The sequence below is a fragment of the Selaginella moellendorffii genome, unplaced genomic scaffold (assembly GCF_000143415.4).
Source record: "Selaginella moellendorffii unplaced genomic scaffold, v1.0 SELMOscaffold_64, whole genome shotgun sequence".
NCBI lineage: Eukaryota > Viridiplantae > Streptophyta > Lycopodiopsida > Selaginellales > Selaginellaceae > Selaginella > Selaginella moellendorffii.
The window spans coordinates 815,133-839,521 of NW_003314325.1; the positions used below are offsets into that span (position 1 = coordinate 815,133).

Consider the following 24,389-nt stretch of genomic DNA (forward strand, 5'->3'; position numbering starts at 1 on the left):
ACAAAGGTTATGACAAGTAAATCAACAGTTTTTTTGCTGATTTCTGTCCCAACTCAAGACATCGCAATATGAAACATTGCCTCCAAATATGTCGAGAGAAGAGCCAGCAGTCCAGCATTTCTGTTGAGATCCAGATCTTCGAGCGATGTTACTGCACCAGCATACGTAACCGGGAGCTACACCAATAGTCACTCACAACTAAGCATGAAGAGTCCAAGATGATACGTACTGGAAACCAAGATGTTGACAAGCTCCTCATCGATTCCCGGCCTGGTGTGGTGGTAAGATTCCAGCTTAAACTATTCTACTTGTCTTACGTTTTCCTTCCGAGATCCACCTCATGGACATGAAAGTTAAGATTGCGCTAAACCAGCTAGAGTTTCTATCAATGATTGGCAGATCACTAAACTTTTTGCCACCAGTCAGTATACTCCATCCTGACAAGACATTTTCTTTTAGATATGTTACTACAAGGAATTTACTCGCCTTCTTGCTGCAACTCAGGTCCAAAACAAGCCTCTTCCAACCTAAGACGATCAAGCACTGGCAATCACATGACTCGCTCTAGCATCGAGTCGTGTTCCACAAGTTGACACCACCACCGATCTGCAAGCCAGCAGAAGATCAATGTAATAGAAAGAAACATTTTCTAAACATTACTTGCCCAACAGTGCCGTGAGCGCTGCTTTCAAGCTCAAAGAATCTCCCCGGTTTTGAACTCATTGGTGCTCCTGGGATTGCAATTCACATGGGAGAATTCCAGCGGATCGTCAAGCTGTGCGGTTTCACCCCTGCATACAATGTAAGGGTTATTTATGGAGTGTAGAGATAATACAATGAGTAAGGAAGCAACTGATGGGGTCTACTCTGATGGATTCAGTGGTTGTGAATTTTGAGTCAGAGAAATCGGCTGCCAAGTTTGTTGGAATGTACCTACGGGTGATCTTCCCTGCGAACTTGTGTTCATAGCAAGGAGTTCAAATGGCATTGCAGCAGTAGGATCAGTATTTAACATTGTAATGCCTTATGCCATGTTATGTTCTTTGAGAGTTCACAACTAAAGATGACTCCACCTTAATAGTGCCTGGCCAGTATTAATAAGACCTGGCCAAATTGCGATAGGCACTAGGCAGTTCCAGCCATGGTTTTCGGCACTCTTTCTAAAAGCGAAGTTGCAAATGTTTTGGCACTGGTTGGTATAGACTGGCCTGGGTTGTAAATGAAAGTCTCGGTTCTTGGCCTTGAATTGTCCAGCCACCTTGGCCAGTCTTTGCGCTACAATGGCAGGCATTTCCAAGTAATGTTTTACAATGAGTGTGTTCTTGGACTTGTGGAAGTGAAAAAAACTTGTTTAGGTTAAGTTCTCAAAGAACAGAACATCGCTAGGGAAGAACATAACATGGCCTAGCCTTGAAAAGAAATACAAAAAACATCCAACCAAAAATCATGGAAAACACGCACAGAGCTCTATCGAGCCCACAAGTGTTTGTTTGATCCATCGCATGGTCTGTAAATCCAGCTCAAACAGTAAGAAACTATCAAGATTATAGAGAAGAAAACTGCTACCTTCATTTCCAGCAGCAAAAGCAGCAGTGATGCGCAGGCACGATAGGAGCAATGCAAGCAGAAGCTTTTGAGAAGGAGCCATTTCTCCACAACAGGAGCAAAAGGAATGAGGAAACAGAAGGGGCAGCCATAGGTAAAGCTCCACGAGCAGAGACTCACACAGAAGCTCCCACCGACTTTTAGAATGCGAAGTGTTGGTCACTGAATGGTCATAGCGTTTACAATTTAGGGTGGATCAAAAGACGACCTAACCTCGGAAATGAATTCAGGATTAATATTATACAAAGATTAAGATTGCTGATCTCTGTGCCAACTCAAGACATCGGAATATGAAACATTGCCTCCAAATATGTCGAGAGCAGAGCCAACAGTCACGTCTACAACGCCTCGCCCAGCATTTTTTATGAGATCCAGATCTTCGAGCGATGTTACCCCACCAGCATACGTAACCGGGATCTACACCAATAGTCACTCACAAGTAAGACACCCAGATCATGAAGAGTCAAAGATGATACGTACTGGAGACCATTGGCCCAAGATCTTGACAAGCTCCTCGTCGATTCCCAGCCTGGGGTAGCAGCGGTGGCGATAAGATTCCAGCTTAAACTATTCTTACTACTTGTCTTACCGCTTTCCTTCGACGTCCACCCCATGGACAAGAAACTCGTCAGCTGATTGCGCCAAACCGGATAGAGTTCCTTCAGTGATAGGCAGATCACTGAACTTTTGCCACCGGTCGGTCACGACCATGTACACTCCATCCTGGTAAAGTTTCAGATGTTACAAGCTATCCATAGCATTGCGTTTTACTCACCTTCTTTCTGCAACTCAGGTCCAAAACGAGCCTCTTCCGGCCAACTAGGCGTACTAGCCGCTGGAGCCTTTCAGTGTCGACCTTGCCGTCCTTAAACACGAACTAGAAAAACCAAAGTTGGAGTTATTCCCTCATAAGACTGATATAAAACACTTACCGAGGTGACAATCACATGACTCGCTCCAGCATCGAGATAAGACTTCGCGTTCCCCAAGTTGACACCGCCACCGATCTGCAAGCCACCTGAAATCTAGCAGAAACGAGAGCTGTCAAAACCTAGAAACAAATGCAATAGTAAGAAAAAAACATCACTTGCCCGGATACGCTTCCAGTGCCGCGAGCGCTGCTTTCAGGCTCAAAGAATCTCCCCCGAGCATGATCACGTGTCCACCGGGAAGATCATCGCGGCGATACATTCCAGCAAACTCGGCAGCCGATTTCTCCGACTCGAAATTCACAACCAGCGAAGACTGCGACGAATCCAGCAGAGTAGATCCCACGATTTGCTTCACCTTTCCCTACAAAAAAACGCACACATCCAGCATTGTATCTCTCTCTCTCTGAAACCCTTACATTGTGGATGTCAATGCAGGGCCTAAAGCGCACAGCTCGACGATCGACTGGAAATCTCCAAGAACACGGTCAATCCCGATCACATTCGCGGATTACCTTGCTGCTGCTGGCCGATCGGACGAGATGGAGAGAAGGAAGAAGAAGAAGACGAAGCAAACGCGCGCTCCATCCTCGAAATAGTTTTGCCCTAGCGAACGGTTTAGGGCTTATGCGGGGCTTTAACGGCCTTGACAGAATATCCCTAGACGGAATGTCCATTCCGCGTGGACCCCCTAAAGCGCGCCAGCGCGGCAATGCGACAGCCGCATCAACGCGGAAACGCAGCGCGTTCTTTACCAAAGCGCCTTTACACTGGCGCTTTGGAGCTACCAAACCGCTAACCACGCCCTTCCCCACTGCGCCTCCCGTTACGCTATGGATGCCGCAATGGTTTTTTAAAAATAAGAAATTCTCGCGATTTTCTTGCTTCTTCGCCGCAGGATCACAGCACCAAGCTTGGAGCTTCGTCTCGGACTTCCATCGCTTCTTCGCAGGTAAATCTCCAAACTCTCTAGATCTGGGCCTTGAATTCGTAGCTTAAGCGCTTGGATTTTGCCCGTGTCTCCCGGACGGAAAAATGAAATGGTTTCCAGTGCAGGGCTCTTGGCGGCTCGAGAAGAGAGAGAGAGAGTGAGCGATGGCAGCCGCGGCCGAGCAGCTCACACAGGAGCAATTGGCGGAGTTCAAGGAAGCCTTCAGCTTGTTCGACAAAGATGGTGATGGTAAGAAGATGAAAACTCTTTCTTCCTCGTGTTCTTCCTTCGCGTTCTTCCTAGTTCTTAGATCATTCCTCTAAATCCTTTGATACAATCGGGGAATCCGCCAGGCTGCATTACAACCAAGGAGCTGGGCACGGTGATGAGATCCCTGGGACAGAACCCAACCGAGGCGGAGCTGCAGGACATGATCAACGAGGTGGACGCCGACGGCAATGGAACCATCGATTTCGCCGAGTTCTTGAGCCTCATGGCGCGCAAGATGAAGGACACGGACTCGGAGGAGGAGCTCAAGGAGGCGTTCCGGGTGTTCGACAAGGACCAGAACGGATTCATCTCCGCGGTGGAGCTGCGGCACGTAATGACGAATCTGGGCGAGAAGCTCACGGACGAGGAGGTGGACGAGATGATCCGGGAGGCGGACGTGGACGGCGACGGGCAGATCAACTACGAGGAGTTTGTCAAGATGATGATGGTCAAGTAGGACGGATCTCGAGGTTTCAAGACCTCTAGATCAAGCTCGAGAGAAATCAAGAGTGAGAAAGAGAAAGTTTAACATTTATATATAGGTTTTTTTCGTTGATCATCGCCTCTTTCTTTGCTTTGTGATCATGGTCCGCATTATGCAGAAATATCTTTCTCTCCTCTCTCTCTTAGATCGATCGATTGACGTCCGCGAATATGCTTGATATAATCCGACCACGTATTTGACCACATGCTTGTACCCGCCACCTTTTGTCATGCGTGCAATTCGTATCGTTTTCCTTGCATCCCATCGTCTATGGACTAGAATTCTTGTTTTTTTCCCCCTCAGTTTTCAATGCTGAGCGGATAATGCCCAGCTTGCGAGGCAAGGAAAAACAAAATACATAAAAAAAGCATCAATTCAACCACGTACCCTTATGAATCCTCGACACTTGGCTAGTCTGCATATTCCTTGACAGGAATATTTTCTCATCTTCCTTGCATTCATACAAGCTTCGAAGGGGCAGAAAAATAAGAAGTTCCGCAGATCCCGCTCTCCGCACCTGAACTCAACACCTGCAGCACCTGCACTCAGTCCGCACCGCACTCAGCACCTGCACACACCCCAAGCCAGTAAGATCATGCAAAGCCTTGCCTCGTGTCAGCTGCTCCACTACCCCCACAGCGTTGGAGTCTTGGGCGGAGGATTCCACTCCGTCCCGACCCTGCAATTCCTCAAGAGGCTCCGGGAGGCCACAGCGGCCGAGGGCGACCTCCTCCGCATCCCCCTCGTGCTCTGCGGCGATCCAAACGCCTCCCACCACCTCGGCGCTCTCATCCAGCAGCGAGAGTTTCTCGAGGACGCCGGCGCCAAATGCATTGCGCTGCCCTGCCCCTCGTCCCTCCGCTGGTTTACGTGCCTCGACTCGGGCTCCTCCGCCAAGCTGCTCAACGTCGTCGATTCCCTCGTCGAGGAGCTCCACCGCGCCGAGCTGCGGCCGCTCCAGGGCGCCGCCAGGCCCAGGATTGGGATCCTCACTTGCCAGGGCCTCGAGTTCTACCAGGAGAAGCTTGAGCAAGAGGTGATGTCCTCGAAGAGCTAGCAGCTTCTGATGACATAAGTTGGATCTTCCTTCTCTTTTTCCCACAGGGATTCGAGGTTGTGCTGCCAGACAAGGCCTCCAAGGATCGTCTCATCGTTCCAGCCATGGCGGCTCTCGAGAGGAGAGACTTCCAGGGACACCGGAGCCTCATTCGCGTCGCGATCCATATGCTGCTCGTGAATGCCGTCAACCGGGTCATCGGGGACGATCTCACGGCTGCGCTGTGGGCCGATGATCCTTTACTCCTCCAGTGCATCGATCCGGCAAACTCGCTGGCCAAAGCTACGGTGAATTGGGCCAAGCAGCAGATCCAAACTCACGATATCAAGTGTCGGGGACGACGAGCTTGCGATCTCTGATATAAGAACTTAGCGAGCTTTGAGCTGGAAAATAACTTTATACACAAGTGTTAATATACACAAATAGATTCAATCGACAAACCCGGAGAGAGTTGCTCTGTGGATCACAGCTTCATCACGCACATCGCTCCCCACGGTGGATTGTGCTGGTGATCCAGCGGAGGCTTGGTTACCACGGCTCGCCATGTCCGCTTCACCGGATGGTAAATCTGGAATAGAATGTTACACCTTCTCGTGGTGCTCCGGGACCACGAACGAGGACTCCTCTCGTATCGCTGCTCGTTCACGCCGCCAGGAATCACGTAAACTTCCCCGTCCAGTCCTACCAATCGGCAGGAGCTCTCGGCGGCCAGCGGCGATGGAAGCTCGGACTCTGGATACCACCGGTTGGATCCAAAGTCATATCTAGAAAGCCAAGAACAATCGATGTTACGCGAGAAAACAAAGAAACCACTCAACCATACCTGAGAAGCTTCGAGTTCTCCAGCATGAAAACGCTGGGAAGACCGTCAACATCTCCATACAACACGGCAATCCTCCCGAGACGAAGCCTCTCTCCATCCTCCCACATCGCCTCGAGCTTCCTCCAGCTCCCACTACCAAAGCTGAAAACCTCTCCATCGTTGTAGTGCTCGTCAACCGGCAGGACCCCGGAAATGGTCCGAGCCTCGCCATAGCCACCGATCACCCAAAACTCGTCCCCTACAAAAAATCCCGAGCACCCGGCCCGGATGCTGTGGAGCCCCGGAAGACTCTCCCACGAATCTCTTGCCAGATCGTACTTCTCCGCCTCGCAAATCCTGTCACCGCCAGCTCGAAACTGGGCGTGACGCGATCCACCGCCAGCCACGATCAAGCACCCCTGGAAGATCCCACACGCAAAGCTCCCCCTGGGAGTTTTCATGTCCTGGCACTGCTCCCACTGTGATCTCACCGGATCATACTTGAAGACCGAGGAGGAAGCCACAGGACGATCCATGGGAAAGTTCCTGGCGTCGAAGAGCGATCCGCCAAGCACGTAGAGCTGCTGCCCCGCGGCCACGCACTCGAAGTTGCTCATGCTGTAGCGCGAGGGATTGCACGGCATCGGCGAGAATGTGCTCCATAGCTGCGCGCGCGGATCAAACACCTCGCCGCGGCAGAGCGACGGATCGTCGCGGAAGAGGTAGAGGAACTCCTCGCCCTTGCCCAGCTTCCGGCGGAGCTGGATGATGAAATCGCCCGACAGCGCCGCGTTCCAGGATCGGCACACGGATCTCAAGCGGCCGTGCTGCCAAAGCGGCACGCACGCCAGGCACACGCAAGCCAGATCATTCGGGAGCCCTGGAATGAGATTGCGGATGCCGAGCGTCGAGAATTCCAGCCACAGGCTGCTCGCGGAGGATCCACTGGCGCCATTGACGATCCTGCCCCTGCTCCTAACCATCAAATCCTCTACCTGGACGACGCGAAGACCCCGCCCCAGGCCCCAAGAACCCTAATCTGGCATTTCCCAACAAAAGGTGTGACCGGTCGGATGTGCGACAAGTGGCACGATCCTAACCGTTGGCATAATGCCTTTTAAATTAACGTAAAGTAGATATATAGATAATACAAACCGGCAGCCTCTTTTCCAGTCGAGAGCGTCGTCTCGAAAATTTCCATCTCGACTTGGTCACTGTTGCTGGCCTCTAGAACAATCACCGGAACGAAAAAACTTTGAGCCCCGGTGCTAAGTAAGTAGTTGTCACTTCTCCAATTCTCGAATCAATTTCACGGCTTTCCAATTCCCAGATCATTCCACCACCTACACACCACGAGAGCAATCCATTAGAACAAATCGAGAAGCGAGAGAGCTCTTCGAGACATTACCCCTGCGAGCCCGAAAAATCTCTAAGTCGTTCAAGTCGAGCGATGGCTGTGGCCTTCATCGCTTGAGCTGTTCGAAGACCTTCTAGCCGTGGGTGGGAACGGTTCATACATCCTACTAGAAAGGAAAAACACAAAACCATTTCTCTCGTCAGTTCGCTACGCACGAAGAAAGAAGGCGAAAACGAGAAACTAGCTTACCCCAAGTGCAGTGATGTCTGCAGCATCTGTGGGTGGTGTTCCACAAACGCTGGCAATGGAGCTAACTGGCCATGAATCGAGAATGGCAAAGTTACAGACGGAGGTTCCCTTGTCTCCAGTGGAGTTGCTACCACGTTGAGGGTAGCCAACGGCTTTCCACCACTATCAATTACGCTGTGGATGCCATTGAGCTGCGTGAGGAAAAAAAAAAGAGAAAATTTAGAAGAAACTTGTTAACAAAACACGAAAAGAAAAGAAAAAACGTTACCTTCCGCCTCAGATGGTCATTTTCTCTCTGCAGATGAAGCTCCTGTAAGAAAATGTGTTAGTTTCACCTTGCATACACGAGACAAAAGAGAAAATGAGAATTTACCTTCCTACGGAGCTCGTCGAGCTGTTCGGCAATGAGCTGATCCTGTTAAAACGCACAACCCCATGGTTACGGATAGATTCAGACAAGCTTTTGTTTGAACTCACCTTTCTAGCGCGGATACGTTCAAGTCCACTCAGCAGTCGGTGCTCTAGCTGCTGTAGATCCTTGATGCCTAAGTGTATGAGATCCTCGCCAACCATGTGGCTGCAGACAATCGCAAACAAACTTTAGAGAGTTTTGCTTTTCTGATGCTGCAAGCAGAAGCATACCGGTGAGTCTGCTGCAGCTGTTCTATTTGTTGCTTGAGACGAATGAGCTCTCGACCCCAGCGCTACAATAAAAGACACACCAAAGCTTTCAGTACAGAGAAACTACAAAAGAGACTTCATCTCAACTCACCTCATTATCGTGATCGACGATACTGGTGTTATGGTTTCCCTCGGGGTACCTCCCATAGCGATCCAGTATCTCCTTCATGCTTCATTTGGAACCAAAAGAAACAAAGGTGAGTGAACGAGTTTCCAAGCTCTCTACGGCGAGAGAAAAAAGTACCACCAAGTCAAGGAGAGAAAAAAAAAAAACAAAACCGCACAAAAACGCAAATAAACACGACGAAAATGACATGCAACACAAACAACTGGGAATTAACTTCCCTTCCGACCCGCAGTCTCAATCCCCACTTTATCTGACGCGTCAGATTACCCAGCAAGCCATGGCAAACTGTACTAAACCAATGCAGACAAACTAGATCCGGCCATTGGATCCACACACCACCCGAATCCATCCACGGCCACAATTGGCTCCCTCACGTACCTTATCCAGATTTTCCCGCAGCAAAGACCATTCCTTTGGGAAAGAAGAAGAAGGAACTCACAAAAACAAACAAGACAAACCACCCGAGACTGAGAAGAGAGAGAGAGAGAGAGGCAAAAAAGAAATTGCAGAAAGAGCGACTCCATCCATCCATCCAACCATCGCACAGATTCTACGGCAAGCATCAATTTCAGGACAGATGCAACTTGCGTTTAGCCGCATTTACAGCCACCGATTGGCTCGCAGAATCTGCTCACGCGATGTCCAGCAAAAAGAAAGGCAAGAAAAATATCGTACCACAAGTAGTTAACAGACGTAAACACGCCATCAAACTCAGTTTTCAATCAGGAAACCACAACGAGAAAACGATGTTTAACGCAGCCAACCAAAAACCGGCAAATCGAAGCCACAGAGGGAAAGAAAAAACAGGAGGAAGCACGAATCAGCAAACTTTTTTCTGAAAAGGGTAATGCAGAAACCACACCAACAAGCCAAAACAAACAATATGCTGCCTCTCCTTTCGATGGCTTTTATCTCCTTCTCTCCAGGACTGACTGCCAAGAACACGATACGGCGCCCAAACAACCATGCAATCGATCCGTCCGAGAGAGCCCAGGCAATGCCAGCTCGCAAATTCCAAAAGAAAGCAAACCAGCCAGCTACCGCTCGATGGATTCTCGCGGAGAACACGTACCTGGTGCTGCTGGAGGAGTACTCAAAGAGCTTGCCGGTGCTGGAGAAGATGATGAGCGCAATCTGGGCATCGCACAGCACCGACAGCTCGTGCGCCTTCTTGAGCAGGCCACCGCGGCGCTTGGAGAAGGTAACCTGCCGATTCGTGGCATTCTCTATCCGCTTGATCTCGATTTTCCCGCGGCCCATTGGAAAGAAGAAATCTCGGCGCCGCGGGTGGGAAAGAGAGATAGGGAGGGAGATCCTTGGCGAGGCAATGCTTACTGCGTCGCGGCTCCCACGTCCGGGCTTCCACTTCCGGCTTCCACTTCGAGCTTCTAGCGCTTTTTAGAGCTCGTCCGCCCCTGCTTTTAAGCCCCCTTTCCTATTCCGGCGCCGCCGCCCTATACATGCACACACACAGCACGACGAAGGCGGAGAAGAAGAAATCTTCCGCCATAGCCAGCGCGCCCCGCCCAGCGCCGCGCGCTCGCCTCAAAGAAACCTAAAATATTATCGCGCCCAAGAGCGCGATCTAGAGGAAGAAGAAGAAGAAGAAGAGAAGCTCCTTCGTCATTCCTATGGAGTTTTATCCCCACTTCTCATTTGAAAAATTGCCCCCATTGCTCGTTGAAGGGCGTGCACGTAAAATCTAATCCCCTGTACTGCATTTTTACTTTTCGGGCCTACGCTATGCCCGTCAACGCCCGTCGGCGCCCGTCACGGGCATACGGTGGCTATTCCGAGGCTGTGCACCGTATCTCGTATGCCCCGTTTAGCTTAGGGCTTTCTATAATTAGCGTTGGCCTTTGCCAATTTTGGAAGCCTTCGCCGCCGGGTCCGCGAGGAGGTAATTATTGCAAATGTGGCCCGTACAGGCCCGCGGTAAATGGGAGAATTGGGCATCGCATTGGGGGGACTTAACCTTGCGGCGTGGGGTGAAAAAAGTTAATATTTGGCTATACGAGCCGCGGTAAATGCTGGCTAAATGGGACGGGTAACATCTGGCGCGGCACCTTCCATTACCTTCGATGGGCGCGCCAGCCAATGGGCGCGTTTTCACCCCACTCCCGAGTGTTTTTTACGGCCGCGGTAAGAAGGCGCCGCGGGAACGGGAAAAGAAGGAAAAGGACGGACGCCAGAGGCGTGTTCGATTCCCCTCCAGATTTTTTTTCTTTCCAGATTTTTCTTTTACCCCACTTTTTTGCTATTTCCTGTTATTTTTAGCGGGAATCATTGCCTAGCCTACGAGGAATATGCCACCGATTCCAATTCGAATTTGAAAAGCTAGGGTTCTTACGACTTCTTTTGGAAAGGCTGTGTGGAGCCACCATAGCTCTTTCCGTCCCAGATGGAAGAATTGCCTTTCATTATTGTACTTGGTGATTAGTGTCGTTGTCACCAAAAACAATGCCTTTCTTTTTCTTCCACTGTGGAGGGCGGGGACTCGTCGGTCCCTCCTCGGGGCCCCCATTCCTCTTTTCTCCTCTGATTCCACGCACGCAAGGCGGAAAAGGAGAGAGTTTTCTAGCTGGGAAACAGTGTAGAAGAGAGAGAGAGGGAAAGTGAAAGTGAGAGGAGCGAGCTCCAAGTACCTTTGGAGCAGCAGCCCAGGGCCATCAGATCAGACATCCCTGCGTTCCTGCCGACCCTGTCGCTGGTTTGATTTGATTTCTCGTCGCCAAGTTGCTCTCAATCCATTTCAATCCCCAGGGAGTAACTTAAGGCGCTGAGAAAATCCTGGAATCACCCCGGCCAACAAGCATCTCTCAGACTTTAATGCGAAATGGAAGGGACGCCAGCGTCAAAAGAGAAAGGCTGCCTGTCGGTTACTTGCCTGAGGTAGCGGAAAACTCTGGGCTTTTGGCGCACTTCTTTCGTATCTTCGACCATTTCCAGCAAAGCCTCGACTGCAGCGGAAGGAAAACACGGAAACAAGAGTGAGAAAACAATTCAATGACGTCGGCCAACTGTGACAAGTTGGGCATTTTCTTGTGTCACGTACCTTTGTACCTCCGGATACCTCCGTGGCTTCTCTCCGTCCACATAAGAGATCTCTGCGTGCTGCAGCGCTCTAAAATGCGAGAAGATCACTGCTTAGATCCTGCTTGACCGTCCACCACATTCTTGTGTCAGGGACCAACAAGCGGGATCTTCCCAATATAAGGAAATCTCTCCAAAAGTTTGCTTGCAGAGCACCCCCTGGAAAAAGGCTACTGTAAGCATAGCGGGAAACAAATTATTGTGGAAATGGAAAGTAGAAGCTGAGGTGACTACATTAACTACGGTGGAGCATATAAACTAGAGTAAAATGTGCAAGGACATGATACCTCTTGAGCATCGTAACAGCATTCCTTCTTCCGTCGTCCTTTTTCGACTTATCTTGGTGTTGTGGCTTGCACAGAGCTGGACTCCACGCTCACTCGGTACAATGCTTTCTTGAGAGTTTGGAGCCGCTATTGTCCTTGACTGTGGTTGTTTCCTTTGTGTCCTGTGCATGACAACGCCAGAACAAAGTTAGAGATCGTAAATCTGACAGATTACCTCCTTATAGATACAGACCACCAAAGTGCACATTTGATCTGGTTGCAGCGTCCGGCCCTTCGAAAGGCAAGCCGAGAGAAAAACAAGCACTATACAACAAAACAGATAACTTTATCGATTGCTTTTCGGGCGACCTGCAAGCGCAAATTAAACTCGACCGCGTTACCCTTCAGGATATTAGTTTAATCGCTTGCAGTTCCGGCTAAAAAATGCTTTCCTAAAAGACAACCAACGCGCAAGTCCCTGCAAGCACACAATTTCAGTAGTTTCCGCGAGCAAGTTGAGCACCGACACCGTACCTTCGAGTTACTAAAAGACGACAACGATGATCGGATTCTTCATGACAACGGCAACACATTCACCCTACTGCCTGGAAAAAATGAGTGTGCACAACAGGGAGCAAAAGAAAGAGAAAATAAAGCCGCAATTGAGGTCATTCCTAAAGCAGAGCAGACATTAGAAATGATACCTCTCACTCTTCTTTCGCTCTCTTTTTGCGTTGTTGTTTGTGTTTTCCTTGCCTTGAATATAGTCGTGTTCACTTTCCTTGTAACACTGGAAGTAATTCCTCTTGCGAGGCTGCCTGTACTGGTTTGAGTTTGTGTTTGTTGTACATCACAACGCCAAAGATAGCTGACATAGGAAGTTAAGTCATAACGGTTGTATGAGAAAAGAACGATTGGTTCCTTACCGATAACATAGCCAATGATGTTGATGGGAGTAAGTGTCGTGTCTAGGAATACTAGTCCAGAGACCAGCACAACTATCCAATCTCTCACAACGCCAGCCACACGGATAGTGAGCGCGCTCGTAGACGATATCACCAGAAACACGGAGATGTTGAGCGCAAAGGTGCACAGGGCGTTGAGAGACACAACAACGACATCAAAGTTCCAGTGCGTTGAGCTGTCCATCTTCGGCTTCTCTAGCAACAACCAGGGTATGAAGAGGCAAAACGCGCTGAAACAAGAACAAAAACAAGAATGGTCATTCTTGGTAGAACGGAAGTACAGGCCTACCTGCAAGGACTCACGTAGTACATCATCGTCAGAGGATCTAGCTTCAATCCCTTCCTCTTCAGCATGATCTCGATCAGTATGAGCCGCATTGACTCCCCAACAACCCCGCCAAGCTGATAAATCACTCCAATCCAGTTGAAGTTGATCTCGCCGTAAGATGCAACCAGCACACCGAAGCTTATTACCGACATGATGAACATCATGCGAAGAGTAAGACTTTCAAGACCAAATGCGGCTCCAAGGAGAAAAACGGAAACGGGCACTGCAAATACAGCATCAGCACCTTTCGACTACAAAAGATCTATAAGCTTCTTACTTATGGCTTTCAGCATCTGAGCAAAAGCCACGGAGATATAAAGGTAGGCCGAGTTCCCGAGCCACAAAGTCATCGCAAACATTGCTCCGATGGGAAAAACCGAGGTAGCGTATCTGCGGTTTTGAGAGTTACAACACAAAGATTGAAATTCCAAAAACTTTCTTACATTTCCAAAGTCATTCCTTGAGGCAGGGGCACTAGCTGTGCATTCTCATTCTTAGAATTCGAAGAACTAACTCAATTTTTTTTTAAAAAAACTCTTACCTTAAAGACATGGATCACAACGAAGCAAAGCACCGATGAGAACACCATGTGTATGAGCGTGAGAGACACCGGGAATGGGAAATTGAAATGGTTGGAAGACAGCAGCCACTGCAAATGGAAGAAGGAGAAAAAAAAATTACCAGTCACGGATCGAAGGGAAATTGCGCTACCCTGCATTGGAAATTTTCTAAGCTGATCAAACCTTGTTGAAGAAGATCTGGCCGCTGGAAATCACAATGTAGAGAAGAATGTACATGTAGCTCGCGAATGCGATCCTCTTCCGCTGCATCGCCGGCGCCTCGCGAGGCGCCAAAGCATCCTTCTCCATCGCAAACAAAAACTATTAGGGTTCTTCCCCACGAGATCTTTGCCGTTGGTTTCCTTAATCAACTTTTTTTTATCTTTTTTATTGTTTTTTAAACAGAAAATGCGGGGTTCTAATGGGGTTAGGGCTTTGCTCGCGAGATGGCATTCTTCGCGTTTCATGGCGATGGCGGGAGCTGGCGGCAATGGAGCCGATGTCGCAGCCCTCAATCCCGAGCATGCGATCCGCCAGGAGAAGCGTCAGATGCGTACCGCTGTCCGGCGCAAATTGAGGGAATTCGCGGCAGCGCAGCGGCAGATCGAAGGTGAGAAATATTTCTTTACAGGGAAACCCGCTAGGCCTGCTCTCTAGTCTCACAAATCTGGAAATCTTCTCGATCTTGCAGATGCGGCTATCCAGCACCACGTCCTCGACGCTCCCTGGTTTAAGAACAGTAAAAGACTGTGCGCCTATGTGAGCTGTGCCGCACTGAGAGAGGTGGACACCACAAAAATCGTCGCTCACATTTTTAATCCCGATGATCCAGGTACGCTCTCTTCTTTTTCTTTTGTTTTCTCTCTTCGATCTGAGTCCTCTCATCGTGGTCAGGGCAAGCCAAGAAGCTTTATCTCCCCCGTGTACAAGACAAGCAAAGCCATATGCAAATGCTTCACGTGAAGAGCTACGATGATCTGGTACCGAATTCCATGACGATCCTCGAGCCGGAGCCAGTCGATAAATCTGGAAGCCCAAGAGAAGATGGTGAGTTCTATTTATTTTTCTTGTTCTTTCTATCAAAACTTTTGTTGTGTGTTTGCAGTTCTAGACACGGATGAGCCTTTAGATCTTCTCCTTTTGCCCGGTATGCTTGAAACATCACTATACTTCTTTATTGTTTCGATTCTCTCTTTTTCCTCGGTGTGATGAATTCTCTGTCACTGCAGGCTTGGCTTTCGATTTATCCGGGCGACGTCTTGGTCGTGGTGGAGGGTAAGAATGTGCATGCATCAATCGTTCGCTCCGTGCTCACGCCGTGCTAACACCGAGCTGTATCGTGTGATCAGGTACTACGACTGTTTGCTTTCGAAAATACTCGAGTCGAACGAATCAAAAGGCTGGAAACGTCCGTTGCTAGGTACTGAAACCTCTTACGATTGACACTTTTCTTTTCTTTCAATGATCTCACAAACTTTTTTGCTCGTTTCTCTGCGCCTCGCAGTGGCTCTGGCGTACTCTCCTCAAATCGTCGATGGCTCTGTACCCGTGGACGAGACCGATGTTCCCGTGGATGCTCTCGTACGAGCCTCTGGCGTGACGGCGATATCGCCATACGCCCGGCAACAAATTCTCACGGACGAAGCAAAGTTTTAGGCTCTGGTGGTACGTTTTTCTTTGAGGCAAACTCTTCGTTGTTTGTTGAGTTTAAATGCATAGGAAATCTCGAATCGACAAAGCAAACTTTAGAGAATCGCGATTTTAAAGCATCGATTATCAACCATCTTGTTGGTAGATCGCTTGCTTGAAATTTCATGAGTTTAATAGTTTTGCCCTATGGTATTTTACTATCGAGTTTTTTAGGGTTTTGGAAATGCCATGGCTGCTGGTGGCGCATTTGGAGGGAGCAGGGGAGTGAAGCCCGTGCCGCCAGAGAAGGGAGTATTTCCACTGGATCACTTCCACGAGTGCAAGCCGGTAATTGATCGATCACCATGCCCAATTTCGAGCAAACTTTCTTTCTTCTCTTCTCTTCCAGGCAATGCAAGAGTATATGCAGTGCTTGAAAAACAACCAAATGCTGGCCGATCGCTGCAAGCATCTTTCGAAGAAATACCTGGAATGCCGCATGGAGAGGTAAGAGATTTCTCTCGTTTTGTCGTGAATGGTGGCCGAGAGAAGGAAGAATTCTAGGAACTTGATGTGCAAACAGGACCTCAAGGAGCTGGGATTTAGCGAGAACGATGAGATTTACGCCAGGCGAGACGACGATCCCGTCGGTGGCGATGGTGGGCTATTTGCTTTCATGAATCAGCCACGAAAAGAAGAAGCCCACATCGCTGGGATTCGAAGAAAACGCGGCGAGAATCCCCCCTAGATCTTTTATTTCGATCTTTTGCTCTTTCGGTCGAGCAAAGAGGCAAGAACACCAGGAACTCTAGACAATGCACAGCGAATTTCTTTCTCTATACAGCATCGTCGGCGTTAAGTCTTTAGTGGATCATCAAAAGCTTTTCTCTTTCTTTTTTTGTGGATTTTCTCTCTCTTTTTTTTCTTACGGTATGGTGGTGGAGATGATCAGCTTGATCCTCCCCTTCTAGCTCTTAAGATGTGGAAAACAAGCGTGAAGATCGACCTTGGGATGCTTCGCTTCGGCGTGCTCTTTGCATTTCACCTCACTCGTCGTGCACATAAACGTTTGCATACAAATCTTGCACTGCCAAGAGGAAAGATTGGCACGAAAATCCATCAAGCGCATCGAGCAATCCAGAAGGAAGAGTTCTCATACCTGGATGTTCATAGCTTTCTTATTGGAATCGAGTTGGCTACCTGCCAGAAACGAGATGGAAATCAAGCAAAATTCTTTTCCGAGAAGAAATTGCCCACCTTTGCCGCTCGCCTTGGCCTTCTCCAAGTTCCGATCGCGGGCCATCTTCGATTTCTGCGCATTGCCTCCGCCCATAGCTGCCGCCGCTCGATCGACCGCTCGCTCCGTCCGCCAATCAAAACCCTAGAACCATGGAGCATCCGCCTTGCCAGGATTTGAGCCTTGGACGTCCCGGACATGGCATCCGTCCGATCTCGTCCTTCATCCAACGGCCATGATGCAATGCGCATTTCTTGGTGGCGTGGACGGCCATGATCCAAGGCCGCTGCCAGAACCAGCGGTTGGATATAAAGGCCAGGCATGGACGTCCATGAGCAAGATGAGATTGCAGTTTCGCAATGGTTTCAAGAAGCATGAGCCCCAGGTATTTGAGATCATAACCTTTCCAAAGTTTGGCATTGGACAATGCATTTCTCATCCAGACTCAAGGTATGTTTGGAGCTATGGCATTGCGCATTTTTTATGGTTTTTATGTTTTTGATAGAGGGAAACATACTGTGGGACTGCATCTCATTTCTAGACAATGCCACACTGGAGATAATCAAGTCACTAGGTTGAGAGCGATTGCCATCTCTCACACTACAGCACAAACTCTCGTGGGGGCGAGGATTTTGGAGGTGTCCCTGTTTATATCCACGAATGGTATTGTCTACCTTTGTTTCTGTCTTTCATTTCGATCTCTCTGTATCGATACTTTGGCAGGGATAAGAAATACCAGCACGAAAACGTGAAGTTCTGGGAAGGCAAAACATTCCAGCTACAGGAGGGGCTCATGCTTTTACATTTAGGTGACCATTCTGCTAGTGCTCAAATCCTCCACTGAACCTCAAGGGAGGGGTGTTTTATTCACTGGAGATATCTTACAGGTATAAACTTCTCTCGTTTACAAATTTTTTTTTCATTTTGTTTTCCTCAGTCCATGTTTGATTTGTAAGTGGGGATGGACAACAAAACAGTGAGCATAATGAGATCATATCCAAACTATGTACCACTCTTGTCGAGCCATGCTAAAAGGATAGGCCAGTTAATTGAGCCATGGGATTTTGAGAGGCTCTACAGTGTGTTTTATGACAGAGAGATTGAAGAGAACCCAAAGAGCTGCGTCGTATTCTCTCTGCAAAGGTATATTGATTGGCTCTCTTTGGATGATGCTGCAGCTGCTTAAATATCACAATTATCAATTGGCTCTCAAGTAATTAATCAGACTGAAACTTGAGATGCTTTTCTGATTATGAATTGCCATGACATTGTTTCCAAAGTTCAGTGGATACATGAGTTTCTTTTTAAGAGATCTTTTGTTTAACTTTTTAACTTCTCCAATGTTTATCTTACATTGTCAACTCTTGCAACTTTTTGAAGCAGATTGCTTATCATTTTTAATTCATTATACATATGCCTTTTCCTGTTTTTGAATGTGCAGATGACAATTCCATTGTTGCAAACAAAAGGACTCTGGCTTATCATCCATAATCACTGTGTGTTTGAGGTCCCACTTTAATCTCAAAAGATTTTTCACAACTTTTCTCCCTTTGACTTCTTTGGTGGAACACAAATCTCTATAGCAGCGATGGGTGAAGAGATTCCTAGCTGGGTCAAGTTTATCCAAAATCTTGTTTGCATATGGCTTTACTGCTCAAGTAAAAACCATGATCTTTTATATCTTACTCATCTCATTTAAAAATGTATTCACACCTGGCCTCTTTGCCACAAAGTAGTTCTTCAGTGGAATAGTTTTCCCACTGAAAAACTTGAAGGACATTATGGCCTTGTGGGCATGGATTAGTGTCTCCTCTATGTCCAACATAAGCATGGGTTTCTCCTCCAAAGCTGATAGTAGTAATAGAGAATTGTGTGTCACTTTTACCTTCTTGTTCTTGTCTTTGGTGGTGATGTCAAACATTGCAAAACTCCAATTTCCATATTCTCTTGCCCTCTTCATGACTCTTGAAAAAAGAAAAGAAAAGAATGCAAGCCCTAAGTTAAAGAATCTTTGTTAATACACTTTAGTATCATTCTAGCCGAGCAGCACATAGAAATTAGACCGTGATGCCAACTCCAGCACTGAGAGTCGACTTGGTGTCATGGGCCAGTGCCAGCACATCGCAAGCACGCTCGTAAAGACGACATTGCACTCTCCAGGATGATCCTATGGAGTTATGTGCCACCAAGTCTCACTCTGGCATTCTCTCGAACCAAACTTGAAGGAGTCCCTTGCGAGCAAGGCCTGCCACCATTGCCATCCAGGCGATTGCATCACGCTCCTTGATCGCCTGGAAGAGGCTTATCACTTCTTGTTCCAGAGATGAGCATTGTGCTTGCTATCGTAAGGCATTCAATAGAAAATAAACTTTGAATTTTAAACATGGAGCATATGAATCATTGTCGCCCAAGAAATCTCGTTGCAGTGAGCCATCCTTTGGAATGAATCTAGTGCCTTGTCAAATGCCAATTTGCACAAAGCACAAGGCCACCACTGTTAGAGGTAGAGATGATGTGGCATCTAGTTATGCCTACATGGTAGTAGTTTCATCCATATACACTTGAATACATAGAGAAAGTTCTTCCTTGTGTGCATCTCTCTGCTGCTAACAACCACATCTTTGTTTGCCAGCCTCTCAAACAAAGCTTAAGCCTCTTCCACAGTCATGAGATGCATAGGTGTCAATCATAGCCGTAAATGCCACCTCATTACGATCCGGGGCATCTTCAAAGACTCTTTGCTTTCTCCATATGCCCTGCCTGGGCATATGCTGTGACCATGGTCGTCCATGTTACTACATTCCCTGTGGGCATTCTATCAAAGAGATCTCTAACTTCATCCAGCCGCTGGTTCTGGCAGTGTTCTTGGATCATGGCCGTCCACGCCACCACGTCCTTTTGGGGCAGGGAATCGAACACCTCACGCGCGCGCCTGAGAGATGCCCGTTATGGGCATATACCACGATCGTGGCCGTGCTAGAAACGAGGGTTTGCTCCGGCATGGAGTGGAATACCGCTCCGCCTCGCCGAGATGGCCTCTCTGCGAGTACATCTCGATCATCGCGTTCCAGATGATGGAATTCTTGGCAGGGATGCGATCGAAGAGCTGCTTGGCGCGCGGCACGTCCCCGGCCGTGGCGTATGCCGAGATCATGGCGTTGCTGGACACAATCTCCTGCCGCGGCATGCTTTCCAGGACCGATCGCGCCTGCTCCAGGTCGTGGTTGCGAATGTAGGCCTGGAGGATGAGAATCCAAGAGGAGAGATTGGGATCCGAGGTAGAATCGAAGACCGATCGCGCTTCCTCAGGCAGCCGCAGCGGCCATACATCTGGACGAGGAGATTTCGCTGGAGGACGCTGTTCTTGTGGTCGCTGTGAAGGATCTGGGCGTGGATTCCATCGCTGGGATTGTCGCAAGATCTGACGAGGGCGGCAAGCAGTTAGACGCCAGGAACGCGCATCGCATCATGGCCGTTGGATGATGGACGGGGTGGGACGTCCGAGGTTCAAGTCCTGGCTTCAATGCTCCAGCCAAGAATCGAATGAGGATGTTTTTGTGTCATATATGAACATCTTGCAAGACTCACATTGTCAAATTCACACTAAGCTGTGCCTCTACATCTTTTGATTGAGTTTACATCTCGAGCAGAATCCCTCCCATTGCATTGCCATCAAATTCCAGTGTTTGAAGTTTTAGCATACATTAACTTTGATACCAACCGATAATTGTGATACTTGAGCAGCAGAGTCTTCCAAAGAGAGCCAATCGCTATATCTTTGGCGACGGAGCTCTTTGCGTTATCCCTGTCTTGATTGAAACGCTAGAGCCTCCCAAAATCCCATGGCTCGATTAGCTGTAGCATGGCTTGCCTAGAAGAGGTATCGACGTTGAAGGGAAGGACGTGGTGGCCTGGAACTCTATGCTGTGCGCATATGCCGCGAATGGTTTCTTCGAAATGATAGTTCACCACGACAAGATATTTTGGGCAACACTAGAAACCATTTTGAAAATCCAAAGTTTCTCTTTGATATCCTCTGCCACCTCCAATCCTCTCCAGGGCATGATGCAATCGCCTGGACGGCAGTGGTGGCGGGCTTAAAGTTGGTTCGAGAGAATGCCACTGCGAGACTTACAAAAAAAAAACACTTTTTTACTCAAACAGTAGATCCCAAGCCTTACAGTCTAGATCAAAATATGAACACTCCTTACATGCCATTCTACTATGGATTTTTCAGTTCACTATAGCTCACTACTTTTGTATGTTCCTTACCCTGGTAGATTTATTTACAAATCAAGAGAATACAACATGGCAACCATGTGCATCCCGCTTGTATATCCCTTAATCCTGGCTCTTAGTTGCAAGAGAAGTCTTACCTTCTAGCTAGCTGCTAGCTTCTTTGAGGAGTCCTCTCTCGACATACCCATTCAGCAAAGAAATCCATGAGATTGAGTTCCTCAATGTCAAAGGTGTTATCTTCGGAAATAATGTTGAGATTTGCCTTGGTAATCAAGTAGATTTGAGACATAAATTCCATCAAAGCATTAACCAAGAAACCACTGTGTGCATGAGCTCATTCACTTAAACAATAAGATTATTAAAATCTTAAATTAGTGGAAACTAGACAAATTTGAAGTTGTTTAGCCACTTTATTATACACCTCCTCTTTTTGTGCATGTAACTCTCATTGGAAGTGTCACCAGGTTTGGGCTTGCCTTATCTTTGGAGTGCCTCCAATATGTACTCTTCTCTATGCACTATCATATTCATCTCAGGCTGTTCAAGTGAAGAATTGTGCTATAAGAATGATCAGTTTGTTTAGAAAATAGCAAATGCTCCTCAATTGTGAATTAACTATATCTTAATTATCTTACCTGTTGAATCACAAGAGTTTAGTGGTTTTTTTTCTTCCACTTCAAGTCTCTTCAGTTTTCTTCAACTAGACCTCAACCTCAACTTTTACATAGGTAGTCTTGAATATCTTGATCGTAGTTTCAAGAGCTGCTTCATTACTAACCTTAAATGATCAACATCCTCATTGTCCGCATAGTTTTTTAGCCAATGCAGCCTTTGTCTTGACGTACAGTACATCACTGGTCGAACATCCAGCTGAGACATCTTGTTCTGATTGCAATGAGGATAATCATGTCATAATTTGTTGAAGTTTATAACAACAAATTAATAAGTTGTTAAGAGAAAAAAAAACATTTTGATCAAGATTTTTAAACCATAGTTTTTAATAAAATAAATCACGACCATCAAAAATTTAAAAAACCTAAAATCTAAACCAAACAAAAAAAATATACTTCTTATGAAAAAGAATAAGCAGCCGATTCACTAATCAGAATTAGTCTGGGAGTTGATCCTGGAAGTTACCTGATTGCATAGCATTTTTCAGTACATATAAGCTCCTAACCAAAGCCGTTTTGTGTGGGCGAAATCTGTGATCGAGCCTTGGAACCAAAAGATTTTTCTTTCCAGCTAGCTTTTTTACATAAAACTCTACCTATTTAGTGGTCAGTCGTCATATTCGTCTTCCTCGTCTTCATCAGGATCGTCTTCTTGTTTCCTGGATTTGGTGCTCAAAACCTCCTTGCCTCCTTTCGACTCTTCAATGTCCTTGCGGAGCCGATCCATGTCTGCTTGACGGCGCTTCTCTTCAAGCCTCGCTTTCTCGGCTTTCTTCTTCTCGAGCTCCACCCTACTCAAGCATGCTCGTTTGATAAACCCGAAGAGCGAAAAAAAAAAAAAAACAAACACCAAGAAAGACTTACAAGTAGCCTGTCCTGTACTCCTCGGCACTCTCCTTCACCGCCTTGAAAAACTCCACCATTCCGGATCCAGTGATGGCTGAAACCCCCACCGATCGAAGGTTGTTGTAAAACTCGTCCAAGACCAAGCACAGGCTCTTGCTGAGAGACGCAGCATACGAAGTGTCCGACTCGACTGCTAACTGAAAAGCCTCGAAGTCTTTCATCCACTGCACCGAGAAAAGCTCTTTGAAACACGCGTCTCAACCTGGCAAGCAGAAAGGTACCTCGAGAGCGAACTGGTGCTTCACCACGTCCGTCTTGTTAAACGTGACAATGAACGGCAGCTGCGTCTTGTAGAGAATGCTGCAGGCGTAGAGCATGTTGCTCATGAACGTAACTGGGCTGACGGAGCGAGACGTGTCCACAACGTAGATCACGGACGTCGGAAAGGTGCACGCAAAGGCCTCCGTGACGATCGCGCCCGACGCCGACCAAGTGAAAATCTCGATCTGTCCGGGTGTGTCGATGAGCACGTAGTCCACTTCGTTGGCTCTCTTCTCCACAAGGCTCACGATCTAAGAACAAAACCAGCAAGTATGATCCGCGAACTCCTTTCGTTTTCAACGCAAGAAAAAGCACTAGCTCACCTCATCGATCTTCGTCGCGAAGAGATTGAGCGATGTGAGAATCGCTCCATTCGGTCCGAGGCGGTACTCTTTCATCACATTCTTGTAGTTGACAGTGTCACGGATGTCGATGTTACAGCCGTAAGGTACCGACGGCACCGCGGGATCGAGATTAAGAACGTAGGGCCGCTGCTTCATGGCGTGGATCTCCCCGACAAGGCGCTGCATCAGCGTCGTCTTCCCACTGCCTACGCAAGGGAGGAGGAGAAAGAGGGAATTTCTCGGCCTGGTGGGAGAGCAATGCACTCACCGGCCATTCCGATGACGATCAGCACCACTGGCCTCTTGTCCGACACCTCCATTCTTTCCATCTTGTCGCGCACATCCTCCTCCTCCTCGTCCATTCGCTCCTCCTCCATCGCTAAAACCCTAGACCTAAAAACCCAGATGACCTAAATCACAAGCTCTATAAATCCAGCAAAGTTTCCTTTTAAAAACAGCCATGGCTCAGGTCAAGATGTTAATGGTGGTGGTGGTGATGGTGGCGCTACTGTTGCTCGCAGAGGGAATTGAAGGAAGGAGAGATCCTCTAAGCAGGGGAGGTGGAGGATCCAAAGGAGGCGATGGATCAAAAGGAAGCGGTGGAGGGTTGAAAGGAGGTGGTGGATCAAAAGGAAGCGGTGGAGGATCCAAAGGAAGCAGTGGAGGATCGAAAGGAGGCGGTGGATCGAAAGGAAGCGGTGGAGGATCCAAAGGAAGCGGTGGAGGATCGAAAGGAGGCGGTGGATCAAAAGGAAGTGGTGGAGGGATCTTCCCAAACTGCCCAGTCTGTTCACAAATCATATTTGACGACAGTGGTTCTTCTCGGTGCTCCGCCACCTCCACCGCCACTGCCATCGCTGCCGCCGCCGCAGCTTTGGCTGTCCTGTAAGGCTTGACATCTACTGTTTGAGTTAAAAAGTGTTGTTTTTTATTTTGGTAAGTCTCGCACTGACCATTCTCTCGAACCAACCTTCCACCACTGCCGTCCAGGCGATCGCATCACGCCCTGGAAGAGGCTTGGAGGAGCCTCTTAATCCTATCCAAGAGAAACTTTGGATTTTCAAGATGGTTTCTAGTGTCGTCCAAAAGATCTCGTTGCGGTGAGACATCTTTTTGAAGAGATCATTCGCGTCATATGCGCCGCCACCACGTCTTTCTTTGGGAGCTTCTCAAAGCCTCTAAAACGTCGATACCTCTTTTTGGCAAGCCATGCTACAGTTAATCGAGCCATGGGATTTTGGGAGGCTCTAGCGTTTCAATCAAGACAGGGATAACGCAAAGAGCTGCGTCGTCAAAGATATGGCGATTGGCTCTCTTTGGAAGACTCTGCTGCTCAAGTATCACAATTCTCGACTGGTATCAAAGTTAGTGAATGATATTAATGCGACTAAAACGTCA

At 48.0% G+C, this 24,389-nt stretch overlaps 11 protein-coding genes and 1 long non-coding RNA gene across 24 annotated transcripts; 6 read left to right on the forward strand and 6 right to left on the reverse strand.

The window, feature by feature from the left end:
- Nucleotides 1-1,814: 1,814 nt before the first annotated feature.
- Nucleotides 1,815-3,170, reverse strand: LOC9645158 (1-(5-phosphoribosyl)-5-[(5-phosphoribosylamino)methylideneamino] imidazole-4-carboxamide isomerase, chloroplastic). The gene is made up of 8 exons (XM_024689958.1): nucleotides 3,050-3,170; nucleotides 2,954-3,000; nucleotides 2,697-2,898; nucleotides 2,538-2,623; nucleotides 2,381-2,482; nucleotides 2,195-2,328; nucleotides 2,086-2,134; nucleotides 1,815-2,022 (listed from the first exon to the last, which is right to left on the reverse strand). Exons 1-8 carry the CDS (start codon nucleotides 3,120-3,122, stop codon nucleotides 1,855-1,857), a joined length of 861 nt encoding a protein of 286 aa, XP_024545726.1. The 5' UTR covers nucleotides 3,123-3,170; the 3' UTR covers nucleotides 1,815-1,854.
- Nucleotides 3,171-3,338: 168 nt separating this feature from the next.
- LOC9648738 (calmodulin) lies at nucleotides 3,339-4,297 on the forward strand. 2 transcript variants are annotated; one of them, XM_024689977.1, is made up of 3 exons: nucleotides 3,339-3,486; nucleotides 3,591-3,714; nucleotides 3,819-4,297. In XM_024689977.1, the coding sequence occupies exons 2-3, from the start codon at nucleotides 3,630-3,632 to the stop codon at nucleotides 4,190-4,192; spliced, it is 459 nt and encodes a 152-aa protein (XP_024545745.1). In that variant the 5' UTR covers nucleotides 3,339-3,486; nucleotides 3,591-3,629; the 3' UTR covers nucleotides 4,193-4,297. The 2 variants fall into 2 exon arrangements, with proteins under 2 accessions (XP_024545745.1, XP_002984822.1); XM_002984776.2 differs by having other exon boundaries at nucleotides 3,586-3,714; nucleotides 3,819-4,289.
- A 95-nt stretch (nucleotides 4,298-4,392) lies between these two features.
- LOC9648739 lies at nucleotides 4,393-5,716 on the forward strand. The gene is made up of 2 exons (XM_002984777.2): nucleotides 4,393-5,255; nucleotides 5,324-5,716. Exons 1-2 carry the CDS (start codon nucleotides 4,815-4,817, stop codon nucleotides 5,633-5,635), a joined length of 753 nt encoding a protein of 250 aa, XP_002984823.1. The 5' UTR covers nucleotides 4,393-4,814; the 3' UTR covers nucleotides 5,636-5,716.
- LOC9645159 (F-box/kelch-repeat protein OR23) lies at nucleotides 5,658-7,089 on the reverse strand. Its single transcript, XM_002984874.2, has 2 exons — nucleotides 6,100-7,089; nucleotides 5,658-6,040 (listed from the first exon to the last, which is right to left on the reverse strand). Exons 1-2 carry the CDS (start codon nucleotides 7,059-7,061, stop codon nucleotides 5,740-5,742), a joined length of 1,263 nt encoding a protein of 420 aa, XP_002984920.1. The 5' UTR covers nucleotides 7,062-7,089; the 3' UTR covers nucleotides 5,658-5,739.
- Nucleotides 7,090-7,140: 51 nt separating this feature from the next.
- On the reverse strand, nucleotides 7,141-10,148 carry LOC9645160 (MADS-box transcription factor 23). 3 transcript variants are annotated; one of them, XM_024689960.1, is made up of 10 exons: nucleotides 9,565-10,148; nucleotides 8,871-8,903; nucleotides 8,457-8,535; nucleotides 8,327-8,388; nucleotides 8,162-8,261; nucleotides 8,058-8,099; nucleotides 7,953-7,994; nucleotides 7,685-7,875; nucleotides 7,487-7,598; nucleotides 7,141-7,421 (listed from the first exon to the last, which is right to left on the reverse strand). In XM_024689960.1, the coding sequence occupies exons 1-9, from the start codon at nucleotides 9,750-9,752 to the stop codon at nucleotides 7,517-7,519; spliced, it is 819 nt and encodes a 272-aa protein (XP_024545728.1). In that variant the 5' UTR covers nucleotides 9,753-10,148; the 3' UTR covers nucleotides 7,141-7,421; nucleotides 7,487-7,516. The 3 variants fall into 3 exon arrangements, with proteins under 3 accessions (XP_024545728.1, XP_024545727.1, XP_024545729.1); XM_024689959.1 differs by having other exon boundaries at nucleotides 7,487-7,601; nucleotides 9,565-10,142; XM_024689961.1 differs by lacking the exon at nucleotides 8,871-8,903 and having other exon boundaries at nucleotides 7,487-7,601; nucleotides 9,565-10,138.
- A 746-nt stretch (nucleotides 10,149-10,894) lies between these two features.
- LOC9648740 (probable sugar phosphate/phosphate translocator At3g14410) lies at nucleotides 10,895-14,028 on the reverse strand. 8 transcript variants are annotated; one of them, XR_002994213.1, is made up of 13 exons: nucleotides 13,888-14,028; nucleotides 13,686-13,793; nucleotides 13,588-13,622; nucleotides 13,422-13,534; nucleotides 13,106-13,367; nucleotides 12,778-13,046; nucleotides 12,556-12,719; nucleotides 12,386-12,456; nucleotides 12,253-12,329; nucleotides 12,105-12,175; nucleotides 11,873-12,033; nucleotides 11,548-11,744; nucleotides 10,895-11,452 (listed from the first exon to the last, which is right to left on the reverse strand). XR_002994213.1 is itself a non-coding variant. In XM_002984876.2 (7 exons), exons 1-7 carry the CDS (start codon nucleotides 14,011-14,013, stop codon nucleotides 12,625-12,627), a joined length of 1,008 nt encoding a protein of 335 aa, XP_002984922.2. In that variant the 5' UTR covers nucleotides 14,014-14,028; the 3' UTR covers nucleotides 12,494-12,624. The 8 variants fall into 8 exon arrangements, 1 of the variants encoding a protein (XP_002984922.2); XR_002994211.1 differs by having other exon boundaries at nucleotides 12,105-12,329; XR_002994209.1 differs by having other exon boundaries at nucleotides 12,253-12,456.
- Nucleotides 14,029-14,132: 104 nt separating this feature from the next.
- LOC9648741 (5-formyltetrahydrofolate cyclo-ligase, mitochondrial) lies at nucleotides 14,133-15,554 on the forward strand. Of its 2 annotated transcripts, XM_024689963.1 has the most exons (8): nucleotides 14,133-14,314; nucleotides 14,396-14,536; nucleotides 14,599-14,751; nucleotides 14,810-14,851; nucleotides 14,934-14,979; nucleotides 15,054-15,124; nucleotides 15,209-15,369; nucleotides 15,424-15,554. In XM_024689963.1, exons 1-7 carry the CDS (start codon nucleotides 14,170-14,172, stop codon nucleotides 15,358-15,360), a joined length of 750 nt encoding a protein of 249 aa, XP_024545731.1. In that variant the 5' UTR covers nucleotides 14,133-14,169; the 3' UTR covers nucleotides 15,361-15,369; nucleotides 15,424-15,554. The 2 variants fall into 2 exon arrangements, with proteins under 2 accessions (XP_024545731.1, XP_024545730.1); XM_024689962.1 differs by having other exon boundaries at nucleotides 15,209-15,539.
- LOC9648742 (cytochrome c oxidase assembly protein COX19) lies at nucleotides 15,480-16,226 on the forward strand. Of its 2 annotated transcripts, XM_024689978.1 has the most exons (4): nucleotides 15,480-15,495; nucleotides 15,568-15,681; nucleotides 15,743-15,840; nucleotides 15,917-16,226. In XM_024689978.1, exons 2-4 carry the CDS (start codon nucleotides 15,583-15,585, stop codon nucleotides 16,011-16,013), a joined length of 294 nt encoding a protein of 97 aa, XP_024545746.1. In that variant the 5' UTR covers nucleotides 15,480-15,495; nucleotides 15,568-15,582; the 3' UTR covers nucleotides 16,014-16,226. The 2 variants fall into 2 exon arrangements, with proteins under 2 accessions (XP_024545746.1, XP_002984825.2); XM_002984779.2 differs by lacking the exon at nucleotides 15,480-15,495 and having other exon boundaries at nucleotides 15,898-16,226.
- On the reverse strand, nucleotides 16,141-16,728 carry LOC9645161 (uncharacterized protein At2g23090). Its single transcript, XM_002984877.2, has 3 exons — nucleotides 16,591-16,728; nucleotides 16,493-16,533; nucleotides 16,141-16,420 (listed from the first exon to the last, which is right to left on the reverse strand). Exons 1-3 carry the CDS (start codon nucleotides 16,664-16,666, stop codon nucleotides 16,301-16,303), a joined length of 237 nt encoding a protein of 78 aa, XP_002984923.1. The 5' UTR covers nucleotides 16,667-16,728; the 3' UTR covers nucleotides 16,141-16,300.
- A 441-nt stretch (nucleotides 16,729-17,169) lies between these two features.
- Nucleotides 17,170-17,723, forward strand: LOC112351675. The gene is made up of 3 exons (XR_002994230.1): nucleotides 17,170-17,233; nucleotides 17,294-17,457; nucleotides 17,508-17,723. It is a non-coding gene; the product is annotated as an uncharacterized LOC112351675 (long non-coding RNA).
- Nucleotides 17,724-22,019: 4,296 nt separating this feature from the next.
- LOC9648540 (GPN-loop GTPase QQT2) lies at nucleotides 22,020-23,386 on the reverse strand. The gene is made up of 5 exons (XM_024690041.1): nucleotides 23,260-23,386; nucleotides 22,971-23,197; nucleotides 22,608-22,898; nucleotides 22,345-22,550; nucleotides 22,020-22,271 (listed from the first exon to the last, which is right to left on the reverse strand). The coding sequence occupies exons 1-5, from the start codon at nucleotides 23,366-23,368 to the stop codon at nucleotides 22,088-22,090; spliced, it is 1,017 nt and encodes a 338-aa protein (XP_024545809.1). The 5' UTR covers nucleotides 23,369-23,386; the 3' UTR covers nucleotides 22,020-22,087.
- A 65-nt stretch (nucleotides 23,387-23,451) lies between these two features.
- LOC112351652 (putative glycine-rich cell wall structural protein 1) lies at nucleotides 23,452-23,880 on the forward strand. The gene has a single exon (XM_024689895.1). The coding sequence runs from the start codon at nucleotides 23,452-23,454 to the stop codon at nucleotides 23,878-23,880; it is 429 nt and encodes a 142-aa protein (XP_024545663.1).
- Nucleotides 23,881-24,389: the final 509 nt, after the last annotated feature.